The following is a 12,258-nucleotide window of genomic DNA, read 5'->3' on the forward strand; positions in this document are numbered from 1 at the left end:
GGCGCAGGGCGCGCGATGCTGAGTTCGGTTGAGGAGTTCAGGACCGCGGACAGACGGCTGCATCAGCGCGAAGAGGCGAAACAAGGGAATATTTGGCCGACTTTCAAAAGAACTGGATTATAAAAACGGGACGCGCTGGATAGCAACTCACTCATCTCTTCGTGCACGTAGGTCTCATCGCTGACAGCCCGTGGTAAGTTCCTGCGTCTTATCATTTTGGCCCGTTTCCCCCCCGTTGCCGTATAATGGATTATTTTTCGCATTACTTTTCAAGCAGCGAGGAGAGCTAGCGCTTAGCCCACGTTAGCGAATTTGTAACTGCGGTTCTCTTTCAAGCATACGTTTCGGTGTCTCACTATGGGATACGCCCCTTCCGCGTATTCCTCAGAAGCCCAATACCATTACGCCAGCCCCAATTGGCTGGCAGTCATGACGTTGCGTCAGGGAGTGGCTCCCTCCTCTTGGTATAAAACGAGCGACGCAACGTCATTACGACATTCAAAAACCTCTTCTCGCTTCACACCAGAAGCCTTCCTAAATCTGATAGCCATCAACTGGTCTCCACGCTGGTTGCTGGCTTATCATTCTGGTACTGTGCTTATAGTCGATCTGTTGGCCACCACGCCGCTTTCGCCTACCCCTCAATCGGCATTCCAGCTCATTGTTAGGGTCATTCAGTACCGCAACTATGGCTGCAGCAATGCAGACTAACGTAGCTAGCGAGGGAGAACCGCGGCTTTGCTCATGCGGGAACAAGATCTCATGCAAAGACACACACCAGGTCTGCTCTGCATGTCTTGGGCTGAAACATGCTCAAATGGCGGTCGATAGTCCCGGATCCTGTGAGCACTGCGCGCGTTTCACCATGAAGAGCCTCCGTCGCAGGTTAGCACGCCAAGCTAGCTTGTCTGGCCATGATCCCCTCATGTCAGCTAGTCCCGCTCCGGTTTCCGCCCCTCAGGTACCTATTCCTGTAGAGCTGCCCACCACGGCAACCCTATCGTGGGGTGAACAACTGGATGTATGCGCCCCTCTGGCCGGTGTCCTCAGCACGGACGAGGAGGAGGAGGAGGGCGCGTTTGAGTTTGAGGAAGAGGGGCAATCGGATTTCCTTCTCTCTGAAGAGGAGGAAGATTTCGAGGATTCCCCTTTTCTCCCCCCTGCGCAATCGGCACAATCCCTCGCTACGGCGGGATCCACGGAGGAGGCGGGCGGGGCACCATCCTCTCCGCTTCTTAGTGTGGATCTGCAAGACGTGTGCAAACGCGCTGCAGAGAAACTCAATATTCCGTGGCCGACCGTAATAGCTGAGACTGCAAAGTCGCGTTATGAGGGGAAGAGGCTGCCGAGAGCTAAACGGGCAGCGAGACAACTCCTTCCAGTCTTTCCAGAGCTTCTGGAAGAGGTTTCTGTCACCTGGAAGGACAACCCTTTTACTAGTAAAATGCCCGTGCAAGGGGGATCTGCGCTCGACGTGGAGGGTATGGAGAAGCAAGGCCTTCTTCGCATGCCCCCCATGGAGCCTTTAGTTGCAGCGCATCTGCATCCAAGGCGTACGGCGGCTGCAAACCCAACGTTGCCATCAAAAGCGGACCGCTTCCAGTCAAGCATGACGGAGCGCGCTTACAAAGCAGTCGCCCTCTCAGTCCGGGCCATGAACGCCATCTCTCTGCTCACCGCATACCAGGCGGAGCTACAAGACGAGGTGTCTGCCACGCCAAGTCAGACACAGTGGGAAGAAATCTGTGTTGTCACAGATCTCTCGCTCCGTCTTCAGAGATGTGCCGTTCAGGCTGCGGGCAAGGCCATGGCCACAATGGTCATTCAGGAGAGAGGACGCTGGCTTAATTTGGCGAATCTCTCCGACAGAGAAAAGGAAGCCATCTTAGATGCACCGGTCGTCGCAGAAGGCATTTTCGGTTCAGCGCTGACACGGATGCAGAAGAGATGCGAGGAGAAGAAAAGGGATGATGAGGCCTTGCAGCTCTGCATGCCCAGAAAGACGCAAACCGCGCCCCCACCACCTCCTCGGCAGACGTTTGCGCAGGCTACAGCTCGCCCACCCCCCAGCTTTCGCATTCCTAGGCGACAGAGACCGCGTGTGAATGCAACAACGGTTCAGAGCGGCGCACCAGAGCAGAAACCCGCCTGGCCCAGAAAAAATTATCCGCCCGCGACAGCTCAGACGGTCCAGCCGGCCCCTCACCCTACCCAGGTGATGAGGAGGAAGAAAAAGGCCGTTTGAGGGGGTCTTCCTGAGGGAAGGGGGCTCACAGCCCCCCCGTTCACTTGTCCCCGACCCTCAGTTGTTCAGCGTTCAACGGAAAACGAGTTCAGTTGTTTACAGATGTTCTGTGGGGAAACCAGAGCCAAGTTGGTCCAGGGGATGCAGAGCAGTGAAGAGAACGAGAGACGATGCAGTGGTGTACACCCACCCACTAGTCACAAGCACTTTACATGCTCAAAGTTCAATAAAGTTTTCACTGTTTCCCCCACAAATGTTGCAAAACATAATGCCCCAAAAAATGTTGCAAAACACTTTGTCAGAACACAGCGTAACACCACCTCGTGGAGTCATCGCTCCGCTGAAGGTGGTGAGCCACATAAACTCTGTCCAAGCGATAAGTGTTCGCGCATGCGCAGTACAGACCACAAACCCGTTTTCAACTCGGCCATACGATGGCGCCGGAACGCTGCAAATAAACTATTGGCGAGAATGCACGCAGTCTCGTTGGGTGCTGAGAACAGTACAAAACGGTTACAGACTGCAGTTTGCAACTTCTCCCCCGCAGTTCAAGGGAATCATTTATTCTCAGGTGCGGGGAGCATTAGTACATGTTCTTCAGGAAGAGATTACCTCACTGCTGAACAAAAAGGCAATAAGAGTGGTCCCACCCGAGGAAAGTCACAATGGGTTTTACTCGAGATACTTCCTAGTCCCGAAAAAAGGGACTCGAGCTCTCCGCCCCATATTAGATCTTCGCACACTGAACAAATACCTAAGGAAGTACAAGTTCAGAATGCTCACCCATTCTACACTTCTGAAACTGGTGCGCCCAGGCGATTGGTTTACATCAATCGACCTGAAAGATGCATATTTTCACATAAAAATATATCCACCCCACAGGAAATTTCTGAGGTTTGCATTCCTTGGCGTGGCATACGAATATCTAGTCCTTCCCTTCGGCTTATCTCTCAGTCCGAGGGTATTTGTGAAATGTACAGAAGCGGCCCTAGCTCCGCTCAGGGAAAAAGGCATTCGTCTCGCTACTTACATAGACGACTGGCTGGTGACGGCTCAATCAGAGCACAAAGCGAGAGATCACACAGCCATGCTCCTAGTACATCTACAGAAACTGGGATTAAAATTAAACACCGAAAAGAGTGTTTTAGTTCCCAGACAGTCAATAACGTATCTGGGGTTGTTACTGGACTCAGTGACATTCAGAGCGCGACTGTCAGAGGGGAGAGTAATAAAATTTACGAAATGCCTGGCCGAATTTCGGAAGGGGAACAATGTTTCTTTTCGCATCTGCCTCAGACTATTAGGTCTGATGGCCTCAGCTCTAATAGTCATTCCCTTAGGCAGACTATTTATGAGAGAGTTTCAACGCTGGGTAGCTTCTCTGAGACTAGACCCGTTACGGCACTCCCGGAGGAGAGTGAGAGTGACGTCCGCCGCAGTCTTGGCACTGCGTCACTGGCGGCGCCCGTGCTTTCTGGTACAAGGGGCACCGATGGGCGTTGTCCAGACCAGGAAGGTCATAACGACGGACGCGTCGTTGTCCGGTTGGGGGGGCATTCACGAGGGCAGGGCAGTGAACGGGAGATGGGGTCCCCATCTGAGCCACTGTCACATAAACTACTTGGAAATGCTGGCCGTCTTTCTGACGTTGAAGCATTTTCTTCCTTTTCTGAAAGGACATCATGTTCTCGTGAGAACGGACAACACTACAGTTGTGGCATACATAAACAGACAGGGAGGTCTCAGATCACTCCCTTTACACATGTTGGCACGCAAACTGATTTTGTGGAGCAATGCCAGTCTTTTATCCCTGAGAGCTACACACGTACAAGGCATAATGAACCGGGGTGCGGATATGCTGTCCAGGGGAAATCCCCTTTATGGAGAGTGGAAGCTGAACACGGAAGTGGTTGGCCAAATTTGGAGCATTTTCGGCAGAGCGACAGTGGATCTGTTCGCGTCACAGGACAATGCTCAGTGCCCTCTGTTCTTCTCTCTGAAGGATCAGAGCGCGCCTCTAGGAATAGACGCACTAGCGCACGAGTGGCCTCGCGTTCTCCTGTACGCGTTCCCACCGATTGCGTTGATATCTCCAGCCCTTCACAGAGTGAGGGAGGAGGGGCTGAGAATGATACTGGTGGCTCCGCGGTGGCCGGGGAAATTTTGGCTGGCGGAGATCATACATATGCTTTACGCAGAGCCGTGGTCCCTGCCACTGCGCAGGGATCTGCTGTCACAGGCGGGGGGGGAGATATTTCATCCTCATCCAGAACGCCTGGCACTGTGGGCCTGGCCAGTGAATGGCTAAATATGAATGCAGCTGGTCTGCCAGACAGTGTCATCAGAACCATACAGAATTCCAGGGCCCTGTCCACTCGGTCACTCTACGAATGTAAATGGGGCGTGTTTGAGCGTTGGTGCGCGGCTAGACACGTAATCCCTTTTCAGTGTTCAGTGGCAGTTATCCTATCGTTTCTGCAGGATATGATAGATCAGGGTAAGGCATTCTCAACAGTAAAGGTGTTTCTTGCCGCAATATCTGCCTGTCATGTAGGTTTTGATAACAAAACTGTGGGGCAGCACCCTTTGGTATGCCGGTTTATGAAGGGTGCGCGTCGCGCTTTGCCAGTTTCGAAACCGATCTCTCCGTCATGGGATTTGGTTCTGGTGCTTGATGCGCTTTCTGTGTCTCCATTTGAGCCATTGGACAAAGCTGACCTGAAATTATTGTCGTTTAAGACGGCGCTGCTGTTAGCTTTGGCTTCAGCGAAGCGCGTAAGTGAAATTCACGCACTTTCTGTGAATTCAGCGTGTACGCAATTTATGCCAGGGGACGCAGGGGTGCTTTTGAAACCTAATCCTGTTTTTATGCCCAAAGTGGTCAATTCTATTGTTCCTCTCAAGTTAAGAGCCTTTAACCCACCGCCTTTTGCTTCAGCAGAACAGCAAAGGCTGAATACGTTGTGTCCGGTGCGTGCTCTGCGCATTTACACTGAGAGGACTAAAGTGTTCAGAGAGAGTGATCAGCTGTTTGTGTCTTGGGCGAAGCCGCGTACGGGGAAGCCGATTACTAAACAGCGTTTATCCCACTGGATAGTGGAGGCAATTTCTCTTGCATATTCCAGTAAGGGTCTTACGCCTCCGTCTGGTTTACGTGCTCATTCAACAAGAGGAATGTCAACGACATGGGCCCTCTTTAAGGGGGTCACGTTACAAGATATCTGTGAAGCGGCGAGTTGGTCCTCACCGCACACATTTGCGAGGTTCTATAAACTGGATGTTACAGCTCAAACGTTTGCACATGCCGTTTTGAGCGTTGGATCTTAAGTGTTGACCAGCCCTATATTAGTGTTTTTGGGTGGCAGGAGACTTCGAGACAGGCTATCTGGCAATACGGGAGTTAGGATATCCCATAGTGAGACACCGAAACGTATGCTTGAAAGAGAACAATAGGTTACTTGCGTAACCCCGGTTCTCTGATAGCATTAAGTGAGGTGTCTCACCAGATCACCCTCCTTGCTGTGTGAAGCGAGGAAGAGGTATGCTTGTTTTGAATGTCGTAATGACGTTGCGTCGCTCGTTTTATACCAAGAGGAGGGAGCCACTCCCTGACGCAACGTCATGACTGCCAGCCAATTGGGGCTGGCGTAATGGTATTGGGCTTCTGAGGAATACGCGGAAGGGGCGTATCCCATAGTGAGACACCTCACTTAATGCTATCAGAGAACCGGGGTTACGCAAGTAACCTATTGTTCTTTTAAGAAGATAAATACATTTCCAAATTGAACAATCCTTTGCTTCTGGGCAGCCCCGAGCACCATATGTCGGCAAATACACCTAATAAAACGTTTGGCCGCCTCGCCACGGGCCATATAACGGGAGATGGGGATGAGGAGGAGTCGCGTGCAGCTCCCGGTTTGCAGGCGCGAACTTCAGCTCCTGTTTTCTCAGTTAACGGTCAACTTGTCGCTTTATTCGTATTCGTTTATTGGTTTATTTCGTACTAATGTGGTATATTTGTCGGTAATTCTAAATTATTGTTTTGAGACCATGACCGTTAGAAGGGTGTTTTTGAAATGGTTTATCATTGAATGAATTTTTGAAGGACTATCCGGCCCTGGAGTCGAGGAGTCCCGCTTACGTTACCAGGGATTCATCACATGTATAATGGCTCTCATCTGTGAAATAACAGACATGACCCATTTTTTGCCCTCCTTGCCTTATTTTAGCCTTATTTCTTTCTTTTTTTTTGTCTCCGTGAGAATTACAGTAACTCTTAGTCCAGTTGTAGGCCAGAGCAGACCGAGACCATCTGGTCCTTGCTGTTATTGGGTTGTTGTTGTTGTTTTTTTGTTAATGGGACTGTGAAAGGACACTGGAGGTGGTGATCCATATTAAACTTACATTAACTAGTATATGTAAACGTTTCAGACAATGTTTTATATGCAGCTGATTCAAGACTATGAATGTTGTTCAGCTGCATGCTACAAAATTGCAGTATTTGACGAATATTTATTAATAGTGGAGTAACCATTTAATATAGATGAAGTCAATTCTGCATAGTATTTGTAAATTGAATGTTCTTGGCTATATCCATGTAAAACCAATGAAATATTTTACCCTTATATATGTGTATGCCACGGCTGTGTCATATCGCGTAAATTCAATGTGAATCTCTCTGCTCTTCCATCACTAACATAACTCCCTCTAACTCTTTTTCCAGGTGGCCTATTTTTTAGTTCCTCATGCCGGAAATGGCGCAGCGGAGCGGGCAAGAGGACCCTGAGAGGTACCTCTTTGTGGATCGGGCCATGGTCTACAACCCTGCTTCCCAGGCAGACTGGACAGCCAAGAAGCTGGTTTGGGTTCCTTCTGAACGGCATGGGTTCGAGGCGGCCAGCATCCGTGAGGAACGTGGAGAGGAGGTGCTCGTTGAGCTGGCTGAAAATGGCAAGAAGGCCCTGGTGAACAAAGATGACATCCAGAAGATGAACCCGCCCAAGTTCAGCAAAGTGGAGGATATGGCAGAACTCACCTGCCTGAATGAAGCGTCTGTTTTACACAACTTGAAAGATCGCTACTACTCTGGGCTCATATATGTAAGTGTGATGATAATACGTTTGCTTTCAAATTGGAGACTTTTCTACCTTGGTTTTTGCAGGTTTGCGTTGGTGGTAGAGCAGCAAATAATGGTTATTTTGATCATTGATTGATCTGATGATGAAAAGTCAACTTTTATTTTCTGCATTTTTTCCCCCCAAACAAATATAGTGAAATTATATGCTTAAAAGTATGTTTAAAGGGTATAATATTAAGCGTTCTCATGTTGGGGTATCACTTAGTTTGTATGTTTTGCCCATAGTCTGTGCATAATGTTTTATATATACTTAAAGATCGTATATTCTGTACATAGTTCGTACATTTTTTTTTTGCTCAGTCATTTTATAGCTTGTACTCCGAGAGAGAAACCGGGGGACTTTTATTATTCAAGAGAGAAAGAAAGAGCGTGTGAAGCAAGCTGTTTGGAGGTGTAGCCCCCATCATTTTCTCAATTCCCCAAGTGTGAAGGAGCTGTTATGAGGTCATTGTGAAATCTCAATGAGAGCGGTCACTTATCTTCAAACTTCTGTTGATATTTACCACCCAGTTACATCCTTTAAAACACTGGATGGAATTCATCCACTTTAACTTTTAATTTCCCAACACTGAAAGCTTTTCTAGGTTGTCGGTAACAGAGATCATCTCGATTGGCTGCACTTCAGGCATTATGAAAGCAGGCGCTGTTGTCATTTTACACAATGATGAGAGAGTGCAGAGCAGACCACTCTCCCATACCCACTTAGTGGAAAACCGATTGTAAGGGTAGTTCCCTGCATTTTTTTTGGTATTTAAGCCTCTGTTCCATGTGGTTGCTGTGCTCCCATCTTATAGGCTACAGTAATTAGCTGTAGAGGCCCATGCTTGGCCTAGTAAAACCTGAAGTTTTATAACAGGACCTTTGTGTTTTCATTGAGCTACAGCTGGCTTGTAATATCTGTGAGATGTTAAGATGTCAGACTGATTGTTGATAGCACCTGCGTTCCTCAAATTTCTCTGCTTCCTTATTATTGTCAGCTAATGTTTATGTTTGAAGAAATATAGCCCACAAAATGAAAGCATAATGTTATATATCGACTGAAAGGTTGTGTATTCTTTCCTGTGAGTGTGGCTGGTGTGTGGTATGTGCTCTTATATCTGCTGTGTGGGCAGAGCCGTGGAGTTACTGCGTTCATCTCTGTCTTCCCACGCCCCTCTGTTCTTGAATAGCATGATGGGCGATGACACGTTAGACTTGATTTCTCTTTATGGGAATGTTTAAACAAATATTTTCCAGTTCTATACAGGTATATCATAAAGTGATTTTTTTTTTCTTTGGTTTTAAAACTTTTTTTAAAACGTTTTTGTTTTTTTTATCAAAGGTGATACCACACTAGCATTATATCGTCAGCCCGTGAGATTGACGATACACAGTATTATGGTGCATGGGTGGAGCAAGAGAGGCTACATGTTTAATCCTCATTTGTACGCAAGTGGTGCTAAAGTGAAATAGCTGGGCGGTTTGATAGCCAAATTATAATAGGCCGCCCAATAAAAATTATAATTATTATTGTTATAACTTAATACATTAATAGGAGAATGAGTCTAATATCGCCTTGACTATCAACAGAGACATCTGCTATCTTCGATACACGATACTGTCGTCTATCGGCACAACCATATACCACACCTTTATCTTTTAGCCAAATGTCAGACTTCTTTCTCTTTGGTGTTGTATATTGAACTTATTCATTAATTTCTTCTGCTTAAACCCAGCTCCTATCGCAAACTTTCATTCAGATCCAATCAACAACTGCTGAATTGAAGTCCTCACCTTACGTTTGTTTTTCTTTTTAAATAATTAGCTTAACTTGGATGTATGTCACAAACAGAAGAAATGATCTGCCGCTATTTCCATTGCATTGGGACATTAAATGTACTGGAATATATAGTTGTTGCTTGCTTTGCTCCGTTATCAGAATTCAAAACATAAGAGTGATACGACCATGGTAGTATCCTCAGATATTATAAAGTTGTGATGAGAGGCTTCTTGCATAATATGAGAGATGCAGAACGATCAGTTGACTAACAGGGACACTCAAAATCAACTCGTGTGTGTGTGTGTGTGTGTGTGGGTTAGGTTGCCTGAACAAGAAGTCAATCTTAAGAAGCTCTATCAAATTATGCTGGTTTAAGGTCATGACTGTTCAAATGGATTTCAGATATATGGAATTTCATAAGGTGATGAATACTCCACAAATAAACAACAAATAAATAAGATAAATAACCATAAACTGGCAAATTATTTATTGGATAGTCTTTGGGATTTCATCACAGAGCACTAACTCATAACTGGCGCAGTGCTTTATAGTTATTCAGTGTAGCATGTTACATTTTTCATTATTGCCTTTGTTCATTGGTCAGATGGGAAGCTGTTTTCTTCCATATGTAGCCTGACAAACACTGAGAATGATACTGAAGAGAAACAACTTTCCAGCCACAAGTCTCCTGAGTCCTTCGTCTATTGTTCTTGCCTGAGATCTTTAGTTTGGCAGGATGGCTTTATTTAGTGGGGAGTTGGGAGTGGGATGTAGATCAATCAGTCCTCAGTGCACCCACTCCTCCACATCCATACATATGTGTGACCCTGGACCACAAAACCAGTCTTAAAGGGTTTGTTCACCCAAATATAAAAAATTATGTCATTAATGACTCGCCCTCATGTCGTTCCAAACCCGTAAGACCTCTCTTTACAGCAGTTCAGTCAGTGTACTGTTTGAGTAAATGAATTACTCCGGGATATTGGTTTGTTTTAACTCTTAGGGAGTGTCAGCCACGTTAAAAAAGTTAACAGCTTAAGTCATTTGTGGATTAATGCGTATTGGAGTCGCGAACTGTTTAAAACAATTCAGTTCAATTTGGTGAACATGCATGTGACATCACTTACATGTGATTCGTTCGCGAACCGGATATCACTAAACGGCAGTGAACGCGCTCACAACAGAAACGGAAGAGAGGACAATGCTGAATATAAAGTCATAGTTTTTGCTATTTTTGGACCAAAATGTATTTTCAAAATGTCAACAAATTCTAACTGACCCCCTGATGTCACTTTGTCTACTTTGATGATGATTTTATTTCCTTTCTGGACATGGACAGTATACCGTTCACACAGCTTCAATGGAGGGACAGAAAGCTCTCAGACTGAGGCCCAATCCCAATTCTATTTTATACCCCTTCCCCTCCGCCTACCCCTTCCCCTTGTCCCTTAAAACAGAGTCCCAAGGGGTAGGGGAGAAGAAATTCCCCTAAGGATTGGGACAACACTACCATGCCATCACACGCCATCAGCGTTCGTCGTCTAGCTCTTACAATTCACACATATACTGGTGTGCAGTGTGTATTAGAGCGTTTAATTATCGTTCTGTATTAATGAGCTGCTTACTGACACACACACATATAGGGAAATCCTGCAGCTCACACATCCAGGAGAAAATAAACTTGTCAACGCTGCCCCATGACTTTTATTAAATACGGTTTACTCTCTCTCTTTCGCTCTCGAATAGGCAATATTTGAAAATAGGGTTTAACGATTTCTAATTATAGGGAGGATAAGCCCGCATCAATGTCTACGGCAGTTATCGCCCTGATCAGACATATGCTGTGGCACTATCATGCAGTCTGTAATGACATGACGTTAGCAAATATTAGCAATTTTTTGAAAACATTTCTTTGAGCAACATGACCATTAATATGAACTCACAATTGAATGTAACATAAAACAAATGATAACTTTTCATTAAGATCTTTATTTATGCCAAAAAAGCTTACATTTGTGTCTTTTTGTTCACTGTAGCAGCCATGTTGCCGAGATAATTCATACCCCTTCGTCTGAAGTGTGGTCCCGAAAAATCTTTGTTTGAAGGGCTATCTGGCCCTTCCCCTTACCCCTACCCCTCCAACCAAAAGAGAATCGAGACACCCTACCCCTTCACGTGAATGCGGGGGGCTAAGGGGCTAAGGGGTAAAATTGGGATTGCGACAAAATCTAAAATATCTTAAACTGTGTCCCGAAGATGAACGTAGGTCTCACGGGTTTGGGACGACATGAGGGTGAGTCATTAATGACATAATTGTAATATTTGGGTGAACTAACCCTTCAAGTCGCTGGGGTATATATTTATCAATAGCCAAAAAAACATTGTATGGGTCAAAATTATACATTTTTCTTTTATGCCAAAATTCATTAGGATATTAAGTAAAGATCATGTTCCATGAAGATGTTTTGTAAATTTCCTACTGTAAATATATCAAAACTTAATTTCTGATTAGTAATATGCATTGCTAATAATTCATTTGGACAACTTTAAAAGTGATTTTTTTTTTTTGTCTTTTTTCTCCAGTATTTGGATTTTTTTGCACCCTCAGATTCCAGATTTTCAAATAGTTGTATCTCGGCCAAATATTTTCCAGTCCTAATAAACCATACATCAATGGAACGTTTATTTATAGAGCTTGTATAAATAATGTATAAATCTCAATTTAAAAAAAATTATACTTAAGACAGGTTTTGTGGTCCATATGTTTATTCATAGAAGGACCTTTCAGCAGACAGACAGGGATTAGCTCTCTCCTGACTTGGCCCCCTCACCATGTGTCTGGATCACCCAGCAGTGGTGGAACATTCAAACAAACATAGGTAGCTCTCAGTTATAGCCTCGTATATGAAACTGCTTGAAGGACAGGGTTAATATCTTGTAAATGTCTTCTGTAATTAAGTGCAGACTCACTGCAGGACAGCTGCACTCGCAGTGAAAGCACGCCAGCATTTCTCAGGAGAAACACCTTAATTCCGTTTCGTTCTATACGCTCAATGTGACAAGTTTTTCTTTTAATTGTCCCTTCTTGAAAAAATACCAACAGTTTTATCTTATTAC

At 45.5% G+C, this 12,258-nt stretch overlaps 1 protein-coding gene across 3 annotated transcripts in view; it reads left to right on the top strand.

Annotated features, from left to right (window-relative positions):
• myh10 (myosin, heavy chain 10, non-muscle) overlaps nucleotides 1–12,258 on the top strand; it is a 77,677-nt gene continuing 65,419 nt past the window's right edge. For all 3 annotated transcript variants that reach the window (XM_026257278.1, XM_026257279.1, XM_026257282.1), the window contains exons 1-2: nucleotides 1–193; nucleotides 6,969–7,344. In XM_026257278.1, the coding sequence (XP_026113063.1) occupies nucleotides 6,991–7,344 (354 nt within the window). In that variant the 5' untranslated portion in view covers nucleotides 1–193; nucleotides 6,969–6,990. The remainder of the gene's footprint in view (nucleotides 194–6,968; nucleotides 7,345–12,258) is intronic.

Source organism: Carassius auratus, chromosome 6 (assembly GCF_003368295.1).
Source record: "Carassius auratus strain Wakin chromosome 6, ASM336829v1, whole genome shotgun sequence".
NCBI classification, from domain to species: Eukaryota; Metazoa; Chordata; class Actinopteri; order Cypriniformes; family Cyprinidae; genus Carassius; species Carassius auratus.